At 29.3% G+C, this 21,526-nt stretch overlaps 2 protein-coding genes across 2 annotated transcripts in view; one reads left to right on the top strand and one right to left on the bottom strand.

The window, feature by feature from the left end:
- LOC106344999 overlaps positions 1-1,296 on the bottom strand; it is a 2,042-nt gene extending 746 nt beyond the window's left edge. The window contains exon 1 of the mRNA XM_013784278.1: positions 152-1,296. Within this exon, the coding sequence (XP_013639732.1) occupies positions 152-1,296 (1,145 nt within the window). The remainder of the gene's footprint in view (positions 1-151) is intronic.
- Positions 1,297-2,824: 1,528 nt separating this feature from the next.
- On the top strand, positions 2,825-4,831 carry LOC106292705 (cysteine-rich repeat secretory protein 38). The gene is made up of 2 exons (XM_013728345.1): positions 2,825-3,201; positions 4,185-4,831. Exons 1-2 carry the CDS (start codon positions 2,866-2,868, stop codon positions 4,614-4,616), a joined length of 768 nt encoding a protein of 255 aa, XP_013583799.1. The 5' UTR covers positions 2,825-2,865; the 3' UTR covers positions 4,617-4,831.
- Positions 4,832-21,526: the final 16,695 nt, after the last annotated feature.

Below are 21,526 nucleotides of genomic sequence, written 5' to 3'. Positions count from 1 at the left end.
GAAAATTCCGAGGGATTTCCGAGGAAAAAAGAAATTCCGAGGAATTACTTCCGACGGCGTGTTTCGTCGGTATGTCGTCGGAATAACGTTATTACGACGAAATTCTGACGATTTTTTCCCTCAGAATCCTTGATGTTTTCTTGTAGTGTACTCTTCCTGGACTGGATCTGTTGGTGCCTCCTCTTCCTGTCCAATAGGCTCATCCTCCTGTCCAGTAGCCTCCTCATTGATCTCCTCGATGATGACACCATGATTAGGGACACGTTCAACATCATCTTGATCATCACCACTATCATCATCCCCTGCATCTGGCGCAACACCTCCATTGTTGATGACACAAGCACCAGTGTCATGCTTGATGAAACCACATACTTCACAGAAGCCACGAAGCCGCTCATATTGGAAGCATAGCAGGGTATTCTCACCAGGAACAAATTGGAAATTTCGCTGGAACTGCAAAGGGTGATTGATGTTCCAGTTCAAACGAACCCTAACAAACTCCAACCGTCCTCCTGTTTCCTCATTATACTCCATCTGAGTATACTGGCCCATTATTCGAGCAATGTAGAGGATGACTTCCCGATTCATAAACTGCAATGGTATGCCTCTGATTTGGACCCAGAATGGTATGTAATCCATCATTCCCATATCCATGAGAGGTGTCCACCTTTGGAGAACCAGCATTCTCTCTGCATACGCCCACGGTCCTCTTCTGAAAACAGTTTCCATTGCTTCCTCCGACGGGAAGACGAACTGAAAGCGTCTTCCTTCAGTGATTCTGCCTCGAACAATTCCTTCAAGTCCCCAACTCCGAGGCATGGAAGCTACAATTGCCCTTAGGTTTTGCTTACGAGGCATGACTGGTCGGCCCACAATGATGAACCGATTCTCTTCCGCCGCTTGACGCACCATCTCCATGGGCATCACCACTGGTGCTTCAGAAGCCCCCAAATCAATATCTTGCATCGCTCGTCGAATACCATCCGCCATTGATTTAAGAGTGATGAAAAATTTCCAGAAAAAGTATAGCAGTGTCGCTAGATGAGAAATTGGGTGAGATTTGGGAGTAATTACCCATAGATTAGGGTTTAAATAGAATTTCAATCTCTTCCCAACCGTTCCATCACGAAGCGAGAGTGGTTCCCTCATGGAGATACTTGACATCGTGGGTGTAAACCGCCTAGCAAACCCCTCTCTGTCATCAACATCACTCTCAACCACACAGATCGTGGCGAGAAACCTCAATAACGTTAACCGTTTATCAATCGCCTTTTCCGTCGCCTTTTTCTCTCGCATAGTCCTTTATATATATTATGTATTTATTTATAATGATCATTATAATTTAAAGATTTAAAAGAAAAAAAATCGTAAGAAAATAAGAAAAATCTATTTGGATATTGATTTTACAATTTCATCAAATTTAAGCCACAAAAAATTAATGAATCTATTTGAAATTTTTCTTGGTCATAAAATTTAAACTTAGATGAATTGAAAATTCGATAGAACACCAACATTAAAAGTTAATACATAATTAAATAGAATTTTAAAAACAATATAAAAGAAAAAAAGAAAATATAAAATATAAAACAAATTGAAAATTTTCAATTTAATGAGATTTATATATATATATATATACAATATAAATTTAAAATTAATAAAAATATTAAGAAAAATTTATAAAAATACAAATTAAGAGAATGCATTAATGTATTACCTCTTCATTTTTATCAAAATAAAATCAACCAAAATTAAAAGAGTGTTTTTTTGTCAACCTTTTTTTTAATCATTAAACTTAGGTTAAAGAAACTAATAATATACTGAAAAGTACAACAAATAATTTACACATAATCAAACATAATAAATATAGCAAATAAAATAAATATAACAAATAAAACAAAGAATATAAAAACAAAATATGAAAAAACATTCTATAATATAATCAAGAGACTAAAGTTTTTATATCTAAAAATGTATTTTTTTTCAAAATGCTACAACATGATTTCCAATAAACTTCAAACCTATCTATGAAAATTAAAGATAATAACTATTTGCATAGTATGAAAAAGAGACCCAGTGAAAAAATCTGAAAATAAAAATATTAAAGTTAAAATAAAAATAAATAATCTAAAATACAACAAACATATCAAAAGATCTATACCGCATAAAGAAATATATCCTCAAAAAACCCTTTCAAAGAGCGAATTACAGAAAATTAGTTAATCGCAACGAAACTAGAAATTGAATATTGTAACATCAAATATTTTAAATTAAAAAAAAAGATGAAACAACAAAACAGTTATGATAAAATATTTCAAATTAATGTCTAAAACAAAATATACAATATCCTACGCGAAGCACGGGATTGCTCTAGTATATATATATATGTGTATTGTTGACATTCTAGAAACGAATTTTATGTTCCTATAAAAAATCGTTTCTAGAGAGTCAACAATACTAATCCTCAACATCATTATATCGTATGTCATCAATTTAGGTTGGCACCGGACGTATTATAAGTTACACTTAGTCAAAGTTTTGAATGTTCATCGACCCACTCGTGGCCGCAATACCAAGCGTCAACTCCCTTTTTCATCACCGTCACATTTTTATTTTATTCTAGACTCTGATGAAGCCAAATCACCTAAATTGACTTTTTTGGTTGAAAAGAAACATCCATTCTCAAGCTTTGAATATGCCCAAATCCAAATCGTACAAAAATGAACACTTCAACTACTCTTCTAATAATATTATTAAATAATTAACTTAAAGACCACCCAAAACCGACGATCATTCAGCAGCACTATATAATCCACCTGAACCTCAACATTACTCCTACCCAAAAAAACCTATAATCATTTCTAAACAATGCCTTCATCCTCCTCGTTTAAACGCATCGTTTCACTCCCTCTATTGGCCTTGGCCATACAACTTCTCTCTATACACAGCGTTTTGTCCCAAAGTCAGGACAATGCGTTCCTCTACCACAAGTGTTCTGACATTGAAGGGAACTTCACTTCGAGGAGTCCATACGAGTCAAATCTCAACAGTCTCTTTCCTCGTCTCTCTTACAGTGTTCCATCAAACGGGTTTGCCGCTCTCTCGACTGGCAACAAACCTGACAACGTCAATGGTTTGGGCCTATGCCGCGGCGATGCCTCTCCTTCTGACTGCCGAACCTGTCTGGCAACGGCCATTCCAGAGGTAATATTATAATACTGTATTCAAATACATATATATTTTGTCGATAAATCTCAGAAGCGTATAGAAACATATTTGGAGAGGTGATCATTTACGTATAAAAGAATCGTACCTTAATAACAAATATATCAAATCCTTAAAATCTTTTCGTAACGCCCCGCCTGCCCACGGCTAATGGACCACCACGTCCGCTTATTCAGCCCGTGGACTCATACCGTCTGATAGACAGTACGTTGAATTTTTCAAATGCTCGAAATCATTGTTTACTGATCCTGCAATCACCACATGACCTTTTTCCGTGTTTTGGCTTTACTCACACGGTATCACAAATCACTTCCTGGTAGGTTACTCATTCTTTCACTACTGCAGCCCAAACACGATTAACCTTGGAGTTTCAAATTGATGTGTGACGGAAAAGGTAAGTCAACTTTGGTGATATAGGTAGTCAAATCAATTATCTTAATTCTTTCCACATATACCAGAAATCGGAATGTTACATCAATTGGTGACAACTTGTCATGTGATAATGTTGTTAAAGAATGAGGTTTTGGGTTTGAAGAATGCCAAACGTATCAATAGCCTACCTGAGGAGAGCTTAGAACTCTTACAGGTGAAGGGTTAGGGTCGATGCTCTGCAGAGTTAGCATGAGATCCACGGGACGGGTTGTTACACTTTCCTTAGAATTAAAATTTTTTGAACACTAACAAACTTTTAAAAGAACTTTTATTACTCGATGCAGAAGGGGTAATATATACTATTAACTGAATTGTGATATAACTTGAATTTTATTAGCTTTGAATAAGAGAGAAAATATAATTGAGTTTTGAAAATGTAAGACTTTCTTTTCAACAAAAAATAATAGCTATAAACTACACTTTGTGTGTGACAAAAGAAGTAATAGACAAAGGTATTTTAGAGTTGGAATAGAAAGAGTATTATACGATCGAGTTTGTGTATATTTCCTGATGTTGGTGTTATTTGACAGCTACGTAAGAGATGTCCGAATAACAAGGCAGGAATAATATGGTACGACAACTGTCTAGTCAAGTATTCATCGACCAATTTCTTCGGAAAGATTGATTACGAGAACAGGTTCTATCTGTACAACGTCAACAACGTGAGCAATCCAGCATCGTTCAACACGCAGACCAAAGCTCTTTTAACTGAGCTGACGAAAAAAGCAACTGCTGGAGGCAACCAGAAGCTGTTTGCCACAGGGGAAAAGAGTCTCGGGGAGAAGAAGCTGTACGGATTAGTGCAGTGTACGAGAGACTTGAGGAGTGACAGTTGCAAGGCATGTTTGGTTGGGATTATCGGGGAGCTTCCTAACTGCTGCGACGGTAAAGAAGGAGGGAGAGTTGTGGGTGGCAGTTGTAACTTTCGGTATGAAATTTACCCTTTTGTTAAGACTGCTTGATAGAGGTCCAAATTAAAAGTGGTCCAGAGGCAGACATGGTCCTTAATTATAATGGTGTCAGTGGGATATGTATAGAGACATGTATTGTGTGCTTGCTGTTTGAATAAAGTGTTGAGTCAACAAAATTTAAGGTCTTCTTTGCGAGTTCTTTGGTTGTGGTTTGTTTGGTCCCCTTATTAATAATAATCATGTAAAGTTACATATTTTGGCTTATAGCTATTTTTATGTAATGATTGCAGCCTTCAATCCGCAAAAGTCCATGGACTTTAGAAGTGAGTACATGCTGACATGTTCAATTAATTCAAACGTAAATATCTAATCTATTAATTTAGGGTACTATTTGTATCTACAATTAACAAGTTATAGTAAGATCATTTAAACAATTAGTTAATACGACATATTTGATTATAAACATTAATAATAAACCAATTATATTTTTTTTATTTTTAGATTATAACAAAATCTGTTGAGAAAAAATCTAACAAAATATTATTAAAATTAAAATATGTTTTAATAAAATAACACATTAATTAATTTCGTAATTAGTAATATAATATTATTATAAATCAATGTTAATTAAATTTTGTTTTAAAACAAGAAAACAAAAATTCTATAAATTTTATAATTATGTTATGTATTATATGAAAATAAAAGTGATTTATGAATTAAATATGACAAAATTATATTGAATAGGTAAATTAACATATTTTAAAAAAATATATATTTTAAATAAATTATCACTCATCACTAGAATGAGTTATAATTAGTAAACTATCTAAATATAAATTATCTTAAACGCATATATTTTCTATAATATAAATAAATAAAATTTAAAAATGTATTATATGCAAATTTATTAATTAAAGAAAAAATATATTTTGGAGGAGATTCTCTATTTGATTATTTCAGATTGTTATTTTATTGTACCTAACTCGAAAATATATTCGTAAGTAATAAAAATTATAACAAAGTAAAATGTATTAAACAAATCACTATATATTAATAATACCAAATAAGAATAAACAATAATATTTAGAGATATATAATATATAATATTCAAATCAAAATTATACATTTAAAATATTTGTAATAATATCAAATACATTTATAAAATGAAAAAATATCCGCACGGACGTGCGGGTCAAAATCTAGTATTTGTTTATAGTTGGAAGTATGATTTGATATCCCACTTTAATGGCCGATAAACAAGCAAGATGAACTTGAAAAGCTCTGAGATTATATTATAAAACATGACTCTTTTACATCATGTTTCACCCGCGCATACGGATGATATCATGTGTATTTACATGGTTTTAAGCTTCATTTTAGTTCTCTTGTTGATCATTTCGATGCATTTAGAATACATTTAGGTTGCATTGCATTGCATATGTCTATATTAGGTATTGGAGATGCTTGTTGGTGACTTTGGAGGCATTTGAGATGTTTTTGGGCCGAAAGAGAGATGTTTGGAGCGTAGATCACTTTCTGGTGCAAAGTACCGTAGCGACGTAGCTGTAGTGACTTCATCAAATCGCTAAGACGCCACCCGAGATTTGGTAGCGACATGCGTAGCAACCCCACCTGGTCGCTATGAGAAGAACAGCCAAACACCAAAAAATGACTAAGTATTCGTAGCGACATGAGCATAACGACAAGCCAACGTTGCTAGGACACCACCCGAGCTTTGGTAGCGACCACCGTAGCGAAATGGAGAGTTCGCTACAGATCCTGAAGAGAAAAAACATCGCTAGCGACCAGCTTGTAGTGGGAAGACCAAGTCGCTACAGGCGGTGAAAACTACTTTTTATTGGGTCGACCCAGGTTTGTTGGGTTGACCCAACTCGTTTTTAGACTTCTATAAATACCCTTTAGACCTAATTTTGGGACTTATCATGTTTTCTCTCTAAACACAAACTTATTTTGGTGAAAGATTCAATCTTTAGCTTCTTTTTATCTTTATTTCTTGTGTTTATTGGATTATCTTGATCACTAATCATGATTAACCTTCAATCACTATTGGTTTTTGGGTTTATCATGTCTATTAGTGAGTAGTTACCTTTTGAATTCATAGGTAAGATTAATTAGAGTGATTAAGTGAAGATCTAGAGTGTTTAGTAGTAGATCTATCTATTTCATTTCTTGTGGAATGTTCTTAATGCTAGTTTAGACTTGATCTCTATAAACTAGAGCTTTAGACATTTCACACCGGAAGGTGTTTGATGAAATGTTTGAACCAACTCAACCTTGCTCTTTGCCTGCTTAACCAAAGACATTTGATGTTAGGGAAGCTTAGATAATTAGTAGACTTGTTCTTAATGATTGCTTGAGTTAATTAAGCCAAAGACATTTGATGTTTGATTAATGGAAACAAATGAGCATTTATCTTGACAAGAACTTGTTTAGTATTGTTGTCTGGACTTACGGAAACTTATTGATTGATAGCTTGCCACTCTAGATTGGATCTTAGTCACTTGAAGTCAAATGCCTAATCCCATGAGTCCTACCTTCTTTCATTGATTGAAAGTTTAAGTTTTGCATAGTCTTGTTAGTACTTGTCACTTGTTTACATCAGTGATTGCACTTAGATTAAGCATTCATTTGTATTCTCTTTATATCATGATCACTTAGAATTAAATTGACACTCAACTATACTATTTTGACATAGGATTGTAAAAAATCCTTATCAATGGACTTAAATATAATATAATTAATTATTAATATTTGGATAACCTATAACGATAAATTATTATTTATGTTTTCATTTGAAAATTATTATGTATTATACATTTTTTTGAAAATCACTATATTCATTATTAATAAATAAATCTTAAAAACCACTCAATATTCGTTTTCAGTTATATAAATTAAGAATTTTACTTGATAAATATTTAGTTATGTTTTTTCGGGTTTTTGAATTTTTATTTTTTTTATTAAATGATATTTTTGGATAGCAACAAAATCGATATATGGATTATCTTTTTTAAATAAACTATACTTTTAGATTTTTGATAATTCGTATTATTATTAATTTTAATAAATTTTCTAATCAAAATAAATTTTATTCGTTTTTTTTTAACTAATTTATATATTTTATCATTAAGGTTATAAACGATATTAACCACTCTAACTATTAACGTGAGAGCTCTGCTGCGAAAATAGATAAATAGTGTTGTTTTATAAAGAGGTAAAACAAATCCCTAGCTACCAACTGATCAGATGTTTATCTAATCTAACAAGGAAAAACAAAACTATGGTTTTACAACAAATAAAAAAACTATGAGATAAACATGAAATCGTACACAAATAATAAAATAAAACCCAACTCGGTTTTGGAACTAAACCGATGAAGTAAAACGACGAGATGCGCTGCATCAATAATTTTCTGGGAAAACATCTATTAAATATAGAAGATGAGAAACGGAAACAAAAAAAAGAAGCTAAATCATCTATTCTATTAAAACACAAGTGTGACCTATTGATACTAGTTTAGTCCAACAAATATTTTCCATATACCTACCTTTTGATATGATAACTGTATATAAGAAAAATACAAACTTTATACAATAACCACCGCATCAGTTAACCTAATAACCACCACATCAGTTCTCACCTAACTGCATCAATATATTTGGGCATCAATAATATACCCGAGGGCGGGTCACTCTCTTGTTGTGTATTAAAAACACCAAAATTGCATCGTATAGTTTTAATTAAGACCGGAATACTATCTTCTTTTTGAAGAAGTCATATGGGCTTTCTAAACGTTTAGTTTTCCTTATCACGTAACAAATTGACTATAATGTTTTAAAGCTTCGTGTAAACTTTTAATTTCATGCATAGAGTATAGGAGAATCGTATAAGATGCTGATTGGTTGTTGACTAAAAGAGTAAGTGATTTTCTAATCATATGTGATTCTTTTAACTAACCACCAAGTTATAATACAACAGATGACAAAAAAACATCAAGTTATAATACTCTTTCCGTTTCATAAAGATAGACATTTTAGTGTTTTCACACATATTAAAAAAAATACATTAAATCACTATAATAAATGTATTATTTTCTGTAATTTTCAATTTTCAATAATTTTAAACAATAGTAATTCAATAAATTCAACTAATTTTGTTGAATATCACATTTTTTCATAAAAAATACAAAAATATATCTTTGTGAAACAATTTTTTTTCTAAAACATCTAATTTAATAAAACGGAGAGGATATACACTACTGAATTTAAACTTATTCCATTCTCCATAAGTATGTATGCTTTAATGGTTTAGAGAATCTGAAATTAGTTTGGGTTATACTAATTTCAATGTCTTAATCGTCCCCCAAATTACAGTTACTCACTTCATTTAATTGTCGGTGTAGTTTGTTAACTATAATTACTCTCAGGTGAAAGCAAAACAAACAACATTTTCTAAATTATATTTGGACTGTGGTACGCATTCGGATGGAATCCAGCGTCGAAACAATAAAATGGAGATAGTATAGAGATCAAACGGGAATTTTTATAGTTTTTAATCAAGTTTTAGAATTTAGAGAGTAAGTTGCACCAAAAAAAAAAAGAATTTAGAGAGTACTGGCTTTAAATACTAAAAGTTGTTTGGGATAGCAGGTTGGTGCCTCGAATAATTATTGTTAACTGTTCGTCCTTTTAGTTTATTGACGGATATCAGAATCGTTGTACTTTCTTTTCTTTCCTCATAAAACATAGATTCCTGCTCTAAAAGTTAAAACTGTCGTCACTCGTTTCTTTAACAGTTAAACATATGCATAATTTTTATTTACAGTTTGCATCTAAATATTTTTGGTCTACAGAAAAAAATAAAATCCACTACACCAATGTTTTGGAACCCGGTCCGAAGACAACAGACCGAGTCACTGAGTTATTGAGTTGACCGCGGGCGAACCGTTGGTTAATAAATTAATAAATTAATAAATTTTGTTATATAATAATAAATTAGCTATTGAAAAACATAAGAAATAATATATGTTTTAAAAAACAGTTGGAAAAATATGTAACTTTTGTTTTCTTTATTTTTATTTTCATTTCACATAAAAATATCAAAAATAAAAATAATTTAAACTATTTAAAAAAAAAATTTAATAAGAGTTACGACATATAATAAAAATATATCAAGGCTTAAAATTGTTAAGTATTTAAATGTCTAATGTGAATAATAAAATTAAACTTTAAATCCAAATAAGCTAAAAGTACAACATAAAATTGTAATAGATTATCCATAACAAAATAAACTAATCCCAAATCACAACAACTAGTTTTATTAATAGATTCATAATAAATCCACATGATCATATGATTTTTTATATAAAAACTAAAAGCCTAACTTCTTAACTAGAATAAAAAACAATTTCTACTAATATAAATAAAAAATCCAAAAAATAGTAATTAAAAGTTACGTATTGGTTCAACCAGTGGTTAAATCGGTAGTTGGGTTTCGGGTTTTAACAGTTTTGTGGGTTTTATCGGGTTTTTAATAATGGGTTTTTTCCTAAAACCCAAACCAAATTACATACCAAATCACCAAATTTACCGGTTCGACCGCGGATCTGGGTCGGGTTCAAAAATACTGCTACAGACTTAATACTAGAAAAACAGGGTTTTAGAATCTCTTGATTTCTTAGGTCAATTATGGTGAAATCGAAGCGGTTTTGGACGTATATGAACCCGAGTTTTAAATGAAGCACTAGATGATTGTCCGGTGTTATGCAAAAATTTAAAATATTTATAAAATATTAAATTTATAATAACTAATTAATATATTTTTTTTATAAGTGTAAGATCTTTTTGTCATTAATATGTATAAGAAATTGAAGATTGTTTTAACAAACTTCTGGTTTTGCTTACGACCAATTCAATTATTTTTTGGATATATTATATTATAATTATTTATTTCAACTGAACCGTAAATATTAAATGACTAGGTGAGTATTCCGTGCACGGGTATAAATATTTCTAAAGTAAATATACTATAATAATTGATTGCTTTTTACTTTTAATTTTAAATTAATTTATAATTTGTATGCATCATTTTATTAATAATATTATATTATTTTAATTATACATATAATTTAATATATGTAATATCTAATCGGTTTTGTTTTTTTACGGTCGATTCAGTTATCATTTGGGTTAATTGGACTGCATCTCTGAATTCAACTGCAATATTTTTTATTTTAAATATATTAATATTTTGATTATTTTCTTATCTTCATTTAGGTAGTTGTTATCTTAGATATGCAAATATATTCTATGAAGATTATGTATAACTTAAGATATATTGTGCTTAGATGAAATAAAAAATAAACTAAAGGGTCTAAATCCGAATTGTATAAACTAATATAACGATAATATTCTGAAGTCTCATGCATATATATAAATTTTATAAAAGAACTAAATTGTAGCAGTTGGTTAATATTTTTTTTTTCATTTTAATATGTTTTGAGTTGTCCAATGATTTATATTTATAAAATAAATTAATATTCTTATAAAATTATATATTCTTATCGTAGTTAAATCTATGATTTTAGATATAAGTCGGATTAGTCTAGTCACTTATGTTGTGAGTATATTGAGTTACATATATTCTTTCAAATTCAAAATAAAGTATAATTACTTTTATTATAGTTAAGTTAAATAAAATCAATTTTATCTATCGTTTAAATGTGCATGTATTTTCATAATATTTATCAAATTATATGTTGATTTTTTTAAAATATATTAGAAAATAAAACTATAATAAATAGGAAGTTATATGCATAAGTAAGTCATACATTTTTGGAAGCTCATGAACACATATCAATATTTACAATAATTAAAATGTTTTATAAATTTTAAATAACTTTTTGCCTATGATTTATTGAATATAAACTGAAATTTATTTTAAATAATCTTAAAAATGAGAATTCAGATTTTCTTTGGTATTTTGATTATGGTTATATTAAGTTCCACAAACATAAAAAACATAAAATTTACAAGAAAATTTAATATTAAAAATCCAAATAACTTTAATGATGATAAAATATAATATATCTACCTCATTAAACTATTTGATCAAACGATGTTTATTTTTTAATTTTTTTTTTAGTTTTTAATTTTTTTTTGTCACCTTAGACACAGACTCATTACGACTCTGCGAACCAATCTGGTAGCTCTGAATCCATATGGACGACAAAGGTCGACTGTTTCCTAGCACTACGTGCAAGGCTATTCAGATTCTTAGTGTATGGAAGAGCTAGGAGGAGTAAAAACCGCCTTTCAGAATCTTGATATCTTCTAAGTAATTTGCATTTTTAGTTTTTTAATATCTCTTAAAAATAAGCAGTAAACAAAATTGTGATTGTATTTGAAAATAATTTATATAAGTAGAATATAATTTATCGATATTTTTTTGCTGTAATTGAAATATATTATAGTCAACTAAATATATGAAAAGTAAATAAAACATTTCAATAATACTAATTATAAACTATTTTTATTCAATTAAACATACATCAGATTATGTTACTTAATTATTTTTGTAATCTTTTTTTGTGAAATCTCTATAATATTATTTCTCTTACTTTGAATTTTTTTGTATTGTTAAAATTATGTTTTAAAATAAATAATATTTTTAAAGAAATTTTTTATTTGTGTAAATTTTTTTTAAAGAAATCACATTATATACAAATTTATTTTTTTCATCTAAGAAAATATAGATATAAAGAAAGTATTTTATTACTTCAAAATTATATTTTATATGAGTTAAAAATATTTTTAAAATGTAATTTTACTATTTGTGAACTTTTCTTTTTTTGTGAAATCATATTATATATACATATATTTTCGTTTTTCAATTCATTTTTTTACTTTATAAAAAATTTCCTTTAATTATATGTATATGTTTTTTAAAAAAAAATTTAAAAAGAAACTAAATAAAAAAATAATAGTTTTTAAATGTACTATTTTTAATTCATTAAGGGTATTAGTGTAATCAATTATTGTGAGAGTTAACGTGAGAGCGACACATAGGAAACTGACTTCTCAAATAATATTATAAAGATTTTTTTTTTTTGACAACAATAACTAAACTATGATCCGTATAGAATGATCCCTGGATTCCTGCTCCTCGCCCGAGGTCAGCTAAACCAGAAACGCTACCCCAATTTTTAAATCCTTCTTTGAAGGTAGATCATCTCATCGATCCGTTGACTAAGTCTTGGAATGTGGATTTGCTCAATGCATACATACATCCGGATGATGTTAAGATTATTAAAGGCCTGTCTATAAGCCGGAACGATAGGAAGGATTCTTATGGGTGGTCATTCACAGAGTCAGAAAAATATACTGTTAAGTCTGGATATAGGATTGAATCATTATTTCCAGATAAGGCACATGATTTAGTTCCTTATGGTCCGAATATCAAACCACTTTTGGCCTTTGCTGGAAACTTAAATGTCCTCTGAAATTGAGATATTTTGTTTGGCAAGTTCTCTCATGTACTATATCGGTTGCAGAAAATTTAAGGTCACGGGGGATTAATTGTGGTACCCAATGTAGTATTTGTGGCACAGAGGAAGAGTCAGTTAATCATGCTTTATTTGAATGTCCTCTAGCTCTGCAAACTTGGGTTTTATCAAAAATCCCTTCAGCCTCTGGTGTTTTCCCAACGAATTCGGTATTTACCAATAAGGATTATCTCTTCTAGAGATTGCCAAAAGAGCATGATTTTAGTAACTTTCCATGGATTATGTGGTACATTTGGAAAAATAGAAATAATAAAGTTTTCAATAATAGAGATGGAAATCCTCAGGAAATACTTAGATATGTGGAAGTGGAGAGCGAGGTATGGGCGGAGGCTCAGACTACACTTCCAGAAAGATAAGTTTTGGGCCCACAAAACTTTGAATGGCAAGCATCGGGACAGTCAAAAATCTGTTTTATAGATGGTGCCTGGAAGGAGAATGACAAATTCACCGGGCAGGGATGGTTCTGCAGAGAAGTAGGATCAGAAGAGAAGATGATGGGGGCGATGAATCTCCGAAGAAACTTATCAGCTCTACATGCCGAATGTGAAGCTTTGATATGGGCTATGCAGTGCATGACGACCCTTGATTTTTCAGACGTAGTTTTTGCAACAGACTGTTCTCAATTGGTGAAGATGATGTTCTCACCAGACGAATGTCCAGCTTTTGCTACACATATGGAAGAGTTTCGACGCAGTAAGTGTCTCTTCCCTTCCTTCAAGATTCGACATATACCAAGAGCAACTAATCTAGTGGCGGACAAGCTTGCACGAGGTGCTCGGAGTTCCCCTTCAACTAATAATAAACACAAAACTAAACCCATGTAGGTCAAAAAAGATTTTTTAAAGTTAAGATTCCAAAATCTAACCCTAAATACAAACAATACTATAACATATGTTACTAAACCCTAAACCAAGGTCTTCTCGGAGTCTTCCAGACCCTATAATCAAATAACTAAGCAAAAAAACACTTCCTTAAACTTAAAAGAAACTTAAGTGATTAAATCAGGAGAAAATTCCCAAAACGGAACAAAAATTCAGTATAGTTGTCCCTTTGGTATAAAAAATATTTTGTCCACTTTTTCTCCCTTTTACCCTTTCCAAATCTAAAAGTTAATGAAATAAATATTTTTATTAATCAAAAAAATTGTAAAAAATGGAAACAATTGATAGAACAACCATATACACAAACTGATATTTTTTTTGGTTGAAGAACTTGATAAATTAAATTTTAAAATTACGTTCTACTAAAAGTAGAATTCATCTTCTACGAAAAATGGGTTAGTAGAAAGTGAATTCTAGATAAAACAAGTTCGTCTACTTTTTTTAGAACGAACAATCTACTTTTACTTAAAGTTCTAAATAAGGAGAATATGAATTCTACTAATTGTAAAAATAGCTACTTTTCTGTAGAATGCATCTTTTACTTTTATTACGTATTCTACAACTCCCGGAATGTGAAATCTAAACATTACTCTGACGGCTACATGAGGTAGAATCTGTTTATAGAATTTTTGTCTTCGTTCTACGCAGTGTAGAAAGTGCCTTCTACGTATAAGAAAACCTGAATTTTGCGAAAATTTAAGAAATTTGAGTTAAGAAAATATTCTAACTTCCTAAAATGTGTATATTTGGTCACAAAATATTCTAAAAATATTTATAATCTATGTGCTTGTCTAAAATGTTACAAACATATATACATATATATAACGTTTTTTGATATATTTACAAACATATATCAATTAAAACTTATTTATGTATAATTGTTTATATTTTACTAATATATTTATTTATAGAATTATTTGAAATTCAATTGTGTATATCACGGGGAATATATAAATGTTATTGTCCATGCTATGCATGAGAATATTTTATTCGATGCCAAAAAAAAAAAAAAATTATTTCTCATTACCATTATATATTAAAAGTAATAAATGAATAAAAGTATATAAGTATCGTAAAAATATTAGTATATAAGTGTTACTTATTATGACTGCTTAAATTATAAAATTATTTATCAAAATATGATTAAACATTTAAAATATTTAATAAAAGTTTAATATATTTAAATAATTTATAAAATAGTTAGCATACACTAAAAATTGTTGAATATCGACCAAAACTTTTAGTCGATATTTTGAAAATATCTGTAAATTTAAATGTACAGTTTTTGTGCTCTTTATTTTAGTTAAATTTTTTTGTGTGCTCTTTATTTTAGTTGAATTTTTATTAATATATTCATTTCTTTTTATTAATGTAGTTATTTATATAATTATTTTGAATTCAATTGTTTATATCAAAAAATTTATATTAATATAAAAACGTTAAATATATTAGTGTTTATTAATTTTTATTAATATATTCGAAAATGTTGACTTAAAATTATATATATATATATTTATTTATTTTTTAATTAAATATATATTTTTATTTCGTTTTAAATATTTAAATACTTTTAAAATGTATTTATTTGATTAATTTGATTAATCAAGGGTTAGTTTTGGGATTATGAAAAAAATTATACTAAAATTATACTAAAGGGACAACTTAATGACGGTATTATACCAAAAGGAGAACCATGCTGAATTTTTGTTCCATTATGGCAATTTTCCCAATAATCAGTTGATAGTCACTAAACACATAAATGTCAAAATAAAAAAATTTAAAAAGATAAGATTTTAAAATCTAACCCTAAAAATACCAACAATATTTTAACATATGTTACCAAACCCTAAACCAAATACTATCATGACTCAATCTACATTCACTCATCTAAGTTAAAAATAATTTAACTTTAGTAAAACTAAATTTCCATCATTTAGAAATGTTTATTAATACATGATTTCGATTTTTTCTCTTTCGAAATAATTTTTATAAAAAATATTAATTACTTTTAACATCAAATACATGAGAATACTTTCCCTAGAAGACTTTTGTCCCCTAGAAGACTTCTGAAAGACTTCGATTCAGGCGAAAAACCTAATTTTTTCTAAAATTTAGACGGAAACTGTAAATTCTACTAAAATTTAGGCGGGATATTTCAGGAGACTTCCCAAGAAGTCTTCTGTGAGTCTTCCATGCCCTATAATAAAAAAAACTAAGCAAAAAGCACTTCCTTACACTTTTAAGATACTTAGAAAATGTTTAATTAAATCAACTTATTGAATAGTCACTAAACTCATATAGGTCAAAAAAAATTTAAAAGAATATAAGATTTCAATATAACCCTAAAACACCAACAATACTATAACACATGTTACCAAACCCTAAACTAAAGGCTTTTGTGAGTTAATCTACATTCATTCATCTATTTTGAAAATAATTCAATTTTAATAAAACTAAATTTCTGTTAATTAGAAATGTTTATTAATACATGATTTCGATTTTTTCTCTTTCAAATATTTTTTCTAAAATTTAGGGAAATTGCCAAAAATACTATTTTCAAAGTAACACTTTTCATGTTTACATTAACAATTTTTACCCTCATCTTTAATGAATAGTAAAAGATATTTATAAACTTTTGATTAACATTGACAAAAAAAAATATGACTAACTAATAATAACTTAAAACATAACTCTAAACCCTAAATCGTCAACTCTAAACCATTAACCATGAATCGTCAACTCTAAACCCTAAACCCCGAAACATCAACTCTAAACCCTAAGTCCTAAACCCTAAACCTTCAAATCTAAACCCCAAAACATCAACTCTAAACCCTAAACGTAAACCCTAAACCCTAAATCTAAACTTAAAACATAAACTTTAAAGCCTAAATCATCAACTCTAAACCCTAAACCATGAAACATCAACTCTAAACCCTAAACCCCGAAACATCAACTCTAAACCCTAAGTCCTAAACCCTAAACCTTCAAATCTAAACCCCAAAACATCAACTCTAAACCCTAAACGTAAACCCTAAACCCTAAACCTAATATTTTCTGAAATTCATACCCTAAACTCTAAAACCTTAAACCTTTAAATCCAAACCCTAAAACATCAACTCTAAACCTTAAACATAAACCCTAAACCCTAAAACCCTAAACCTTCAAATCTAAACCCTAAAACATCAACTCTAGGGTTTTGGAGTTTTAGTGTTTAGGGTTTAGGGTTTAGATTTGAAGGTTTAGGGTTTAGGGTTTAGAGTTGATGTTTTAGGGTTTAGGGTTAAATTTTAGGGTTTAGGGTTTTGAGTTTACTTTTTAGGGTTTAGGGGTTAGTGTTGATAGTTTAGGGTTTAGTGTTGATTGTTTAAGGTTTAGAGTTGAAGTTTAGGGTTTAGGGTTTAGAGTTGATGTTTTGGGGTTTAGGGTTTAGAGTTGATGTTTTATGGTTTAGGGTTCATATTTCAAAAAAAAAAGCTTAGGATTGATGGTTTAGGGTTTACAGTTGAGTTTTAGGGTTTAGGGTTTGAATTTCGAAATTGTATAATTTGAAAAAAAAATTAAAAAAATTATTTTTTATTTTTTTAGATATTCATTTATTTAAATATTTATTTATTATATATATAAATAACAGTGACATAATAGTTTTTTGCCACTTAATGAAGAATGTATTTTTAAAAATGTCTCTTTAGTGGTGATAAAAAATGAAAAGTGGTAGCATGAAAGTAGTAAACATGTAATTTCCCCTAAAATTTATTAATTTACTTTTAAAATCTAGTTACATGAGAAGACTTCCCCTAGAAGTCTTCTGGAAGACTTCGATTTTGGCAGTAAACCTATTTTTTAAAAAAAAATTAGGCGGGAACAGTAAATTCTACTAAGATTTAGGCGGGATATGTCAGAAGACTTCCCAAGAAGTCTTCTGTGAGTCTTCTAGACCCTATAATCAAATAACTAAGCTAAAAAACTTCCTTAAACTTTTAAGATTCTTAGAAAGTGTTTAAATCAAGTTATTAGATAGTCACAAAACACATATAGGTCAATTTTTGTTTTTTTAAAAGAAGATAAGATTTCAAAATCTAACCCTCAAAATACCAACAATACTATAACATACGTTACCAAATCCTAAACCAAAGACTATCATGAGTTAATCTACATTCACTCATCTATGTTGAAAATAATTCAGTTTTAATAAAACTAAATTTTCATCATTTAGAAATTTTTATTAATACATGATTTCAATTTTTTCTCTTTCAAAATATTTTTTATAAAATTTATTAATTACTTTTAAGATCCAATAAATGAGAAGACTTCTCCTATAAGACTTTTGGAAGACTTCGATTTAGGCGGAAAGCCTAAATATTTTTAAAATTTTGGCGGAAACCCTAAATTCTACTAAAATGTAAGCAGAATATGTCAGAAGACTTCTTGAAAACCCTAAATTTTTCTAAATGTCTTTTAATTTCTAGATAAATATTTCTAATTTTATATAAAGTAATATTTTCTAAAACTAATATAAATTTTTTCTTAATGAAAAACTAACGTTATTTGTTGAAAGCCTTAACAAAAGTGGTTTTTTATTTTTCTTTAGAAAATAACAAAATTTTCAGAAACCCAATTTCCTTATATTGTAGGGAAATTGTAAAAAAAATTCAAAAACAAGTTTTCAATAAACTATAGTTGTTTAGTGGAAGTATATTTTGATTAGTGTTTAGCATTAGGATATTCGGAAATTGTTTCCTTTTCAATCCAGATCATTCGGGTCTTAGAAATTTAGATCTATATGGGTACTTATAAATTTTCAATTTGGTTTTGGATTTTTAATTCTGGATTAGTTTGACTCCAAATATTTTATACATATAAGCTAGGCATGGGCGTTCGGGGTCCCAATCGGGTTTTGGTTTTGTCCAATCGGATCTCGGTTTTTCGGGTTTATCAAAATCAGCCCAATTCGGGTTATATGAGAGTTTGGTTCGGGACCGGTTCGGGTACTATCGGATTCGGGTCGGAGTTAGTAAATCTTAGGCCTGGGCGTTTGGGTACCCGTTGGCGTTCGGATCGGGTTTTTCGGGTTTTCGGGTTTACGCTCCTAGGTCCCATACTAAAATTTTATTAGTACGGGTCGGGTTCGGATAATAACATTTCGGATTCGGTTCAAAATTGTATTGCGTCCTAAAACCCATAAAGTAATCATATATCGTACGGATTCGGGTTATATCGGTTCGGTTCGGATATAACCGAAGTAAAAAACAAAATTTTTGAACCAAAACATAAAGAAATGCATCTAAATTAAATAAAAATTAATCTATCACACATAAAATTGATAAAATAACAATAAAATGTTAAATCAAGCATGAAAACAAACATCATTTGTAAACAATATGTATTGCTTTATAGAGAATAGACTTTTTATTTCAATGAGCAAATTATAAAATACTTATTTATTACTAATTGGTACTTAAACCATTTATTAAAATTTTAATATTTATTGTTATATATCATATTACCACAAATATTGAATTTAATAATTGATATACTTATATATATTTTAAAATATTTATATTGACTATTAATTTCGGATTTTTCGGGTTACTCGTTCGGGTTCGGTTAATAGCACTTCGGGTTCGGTTATTTTTTGTACCACCCTACAAGACCCGTTCGGGTATTTTTACATTTCGGGTCAGATAACGGGTCGGGTTTTTCGGTTCGGATTTCGGGTTCCGGATTTTATGCCTAGGCCTAATAAATCTTCAAAAAACCGGTACAACCCGATGTACGTTCGGGTTCGGGTCCCAATCGGTTATTCGGTTTTAAAGTACATGATTTATACTTGTTTTGTAACCAAAACATAAGTAAAATCGGGCTTTCTGTTTTAAAGTATTTGATTTATACCTATTTTGCAACCAAAACATAAGTAAAATCGATTCAAAAATAAGAAAAAAACATCAAACATGATCAATTAAAACCAAAAGAAAAGGAAACATAGTTATTGATAGAAAGAAAACCAAATAAATGAAAACATAAAACGAAAAACCAAGTGCACCTCATGAAAAACATTATTCAATGAAAACAAAATCAAAATCTAAAAATTTCAAGTCTCAACCGCCACCTTCAACCATCAACTTTCATGTAATAGATAATTATTCTAGATGTTCAATAATATCTTAGTGTATTTTAAATACATATTAGGAATTGAGATCATATTTAGTACAAGTTTTTTTTGAATTTGAAATATTTCGGGTTCTATCGGATATCCATTTAGGTTCATATTCGGTTTGGATAATATCCATAACCCGAAATACCATAAAACAAGATCCATTCAGTATTTATATCGGGTTTGGATCGGTTCGGATCCATTTTTATCAGATCGGGTTCGGTTCAGATTTCCGGGTTCGGTTCAGATTTTCAGGTTCAGTTTATTTGTCCAGCCCTAATATAAACATCCAAATATTTTTGGGTATCATCTAATTCGGGTTCGGATTGATTCTTTATACAAAGCCCATCAAGTTTTACCGGAAACGCCTCATATTTATATGAAATTTATAAAATACCAATAAACTATTATTAATAGAAATTAAATATGTTAAAACTCTAAAGACAAATCTCCAAAATAGCACATTTCTAAGTTTATATCACAAAAATAGCACTCAAAAACTAAAACGACCAAAATAGCACCTTTTTAAGTTTATCCTTTGAAAATTTTAATTTTTTTATTTTTCAAAATTTGAAATCTTATCCCCAAAACCTCATTTTTCAACTCTAAACCCTAAACCCTAAACTCTAAACCCTAAACCCTAAACCCTAAATCCTAAACCCCATCCTTTAACTCTAAACCCTAAGTTTGTGACTTTTGATAAAACATTAAGTGCTATTTTTGTGACTTTTGACCTTGAGTGCTAGTTTGGGAACAAAAACTTGATTTAGTGCTATTTTTGTCTTTTTCTCAAACTCTAAAGTTGACATTTAAAGTTTCATATAATTTGAAAATGTCAAAAAAAGATTACAAACAAAAAGTCATTACAACTAAATACAAATATAGAAAATAGAATATATAGACTCATAATCTTGGATATTCATGTATTTAGATCGGTATGGATCGATTTTTATTGGCCGAATCTTGGATATACATGTTTTCAACTTTATAAGTTTTTGGGCCAATAGTTTTTAAAAATAATAGATAGGAAAAAAGGAAAAACAAAACAAATCAATATAATTGGGTTTTCTATTTTTCTTACAGAGTAAAAAATTGACTTGACTCTAATGTTTTAATTTGTCATGTAAATTACAATTTCATAGAATAAAAGAGAATCCTATGAGATGCTGATTGGTTTGTTGACTAAAATATTTCAAACATCAACGGATCGCTAGCAGAAGATATTGGTCACATGTGGTATGCTGAGTCAATGTGATAACTTATAGTGCTTCTCTTCTTTTTTTTTTTTTTTTTTTTAGACGGAGTATTATTCTCCTAATCCTTTGTTTGTGCGTAAGTGGCGACC

Source organism: Brassica oleracea, chromosome C5 (genome assembly GCF_000695525.1).
Source record: "Brassica oleracea var. oleracea cultivar TO1000 chromosome C5, BOL, whole genome shotgun sequence".
NCBI classification, from domain to species: Eukaryota; Viridiplantae; Streptophyta; class Magnoliopsida; order Brassicales; family Brassicaceae; genus Brassica; species Brassica oleracea.
The sequence above is the reverse complement of the archived record's forward strand: the minus strand, read 5'-3'. Positions and strand labels throughout refer to the sequence as shown.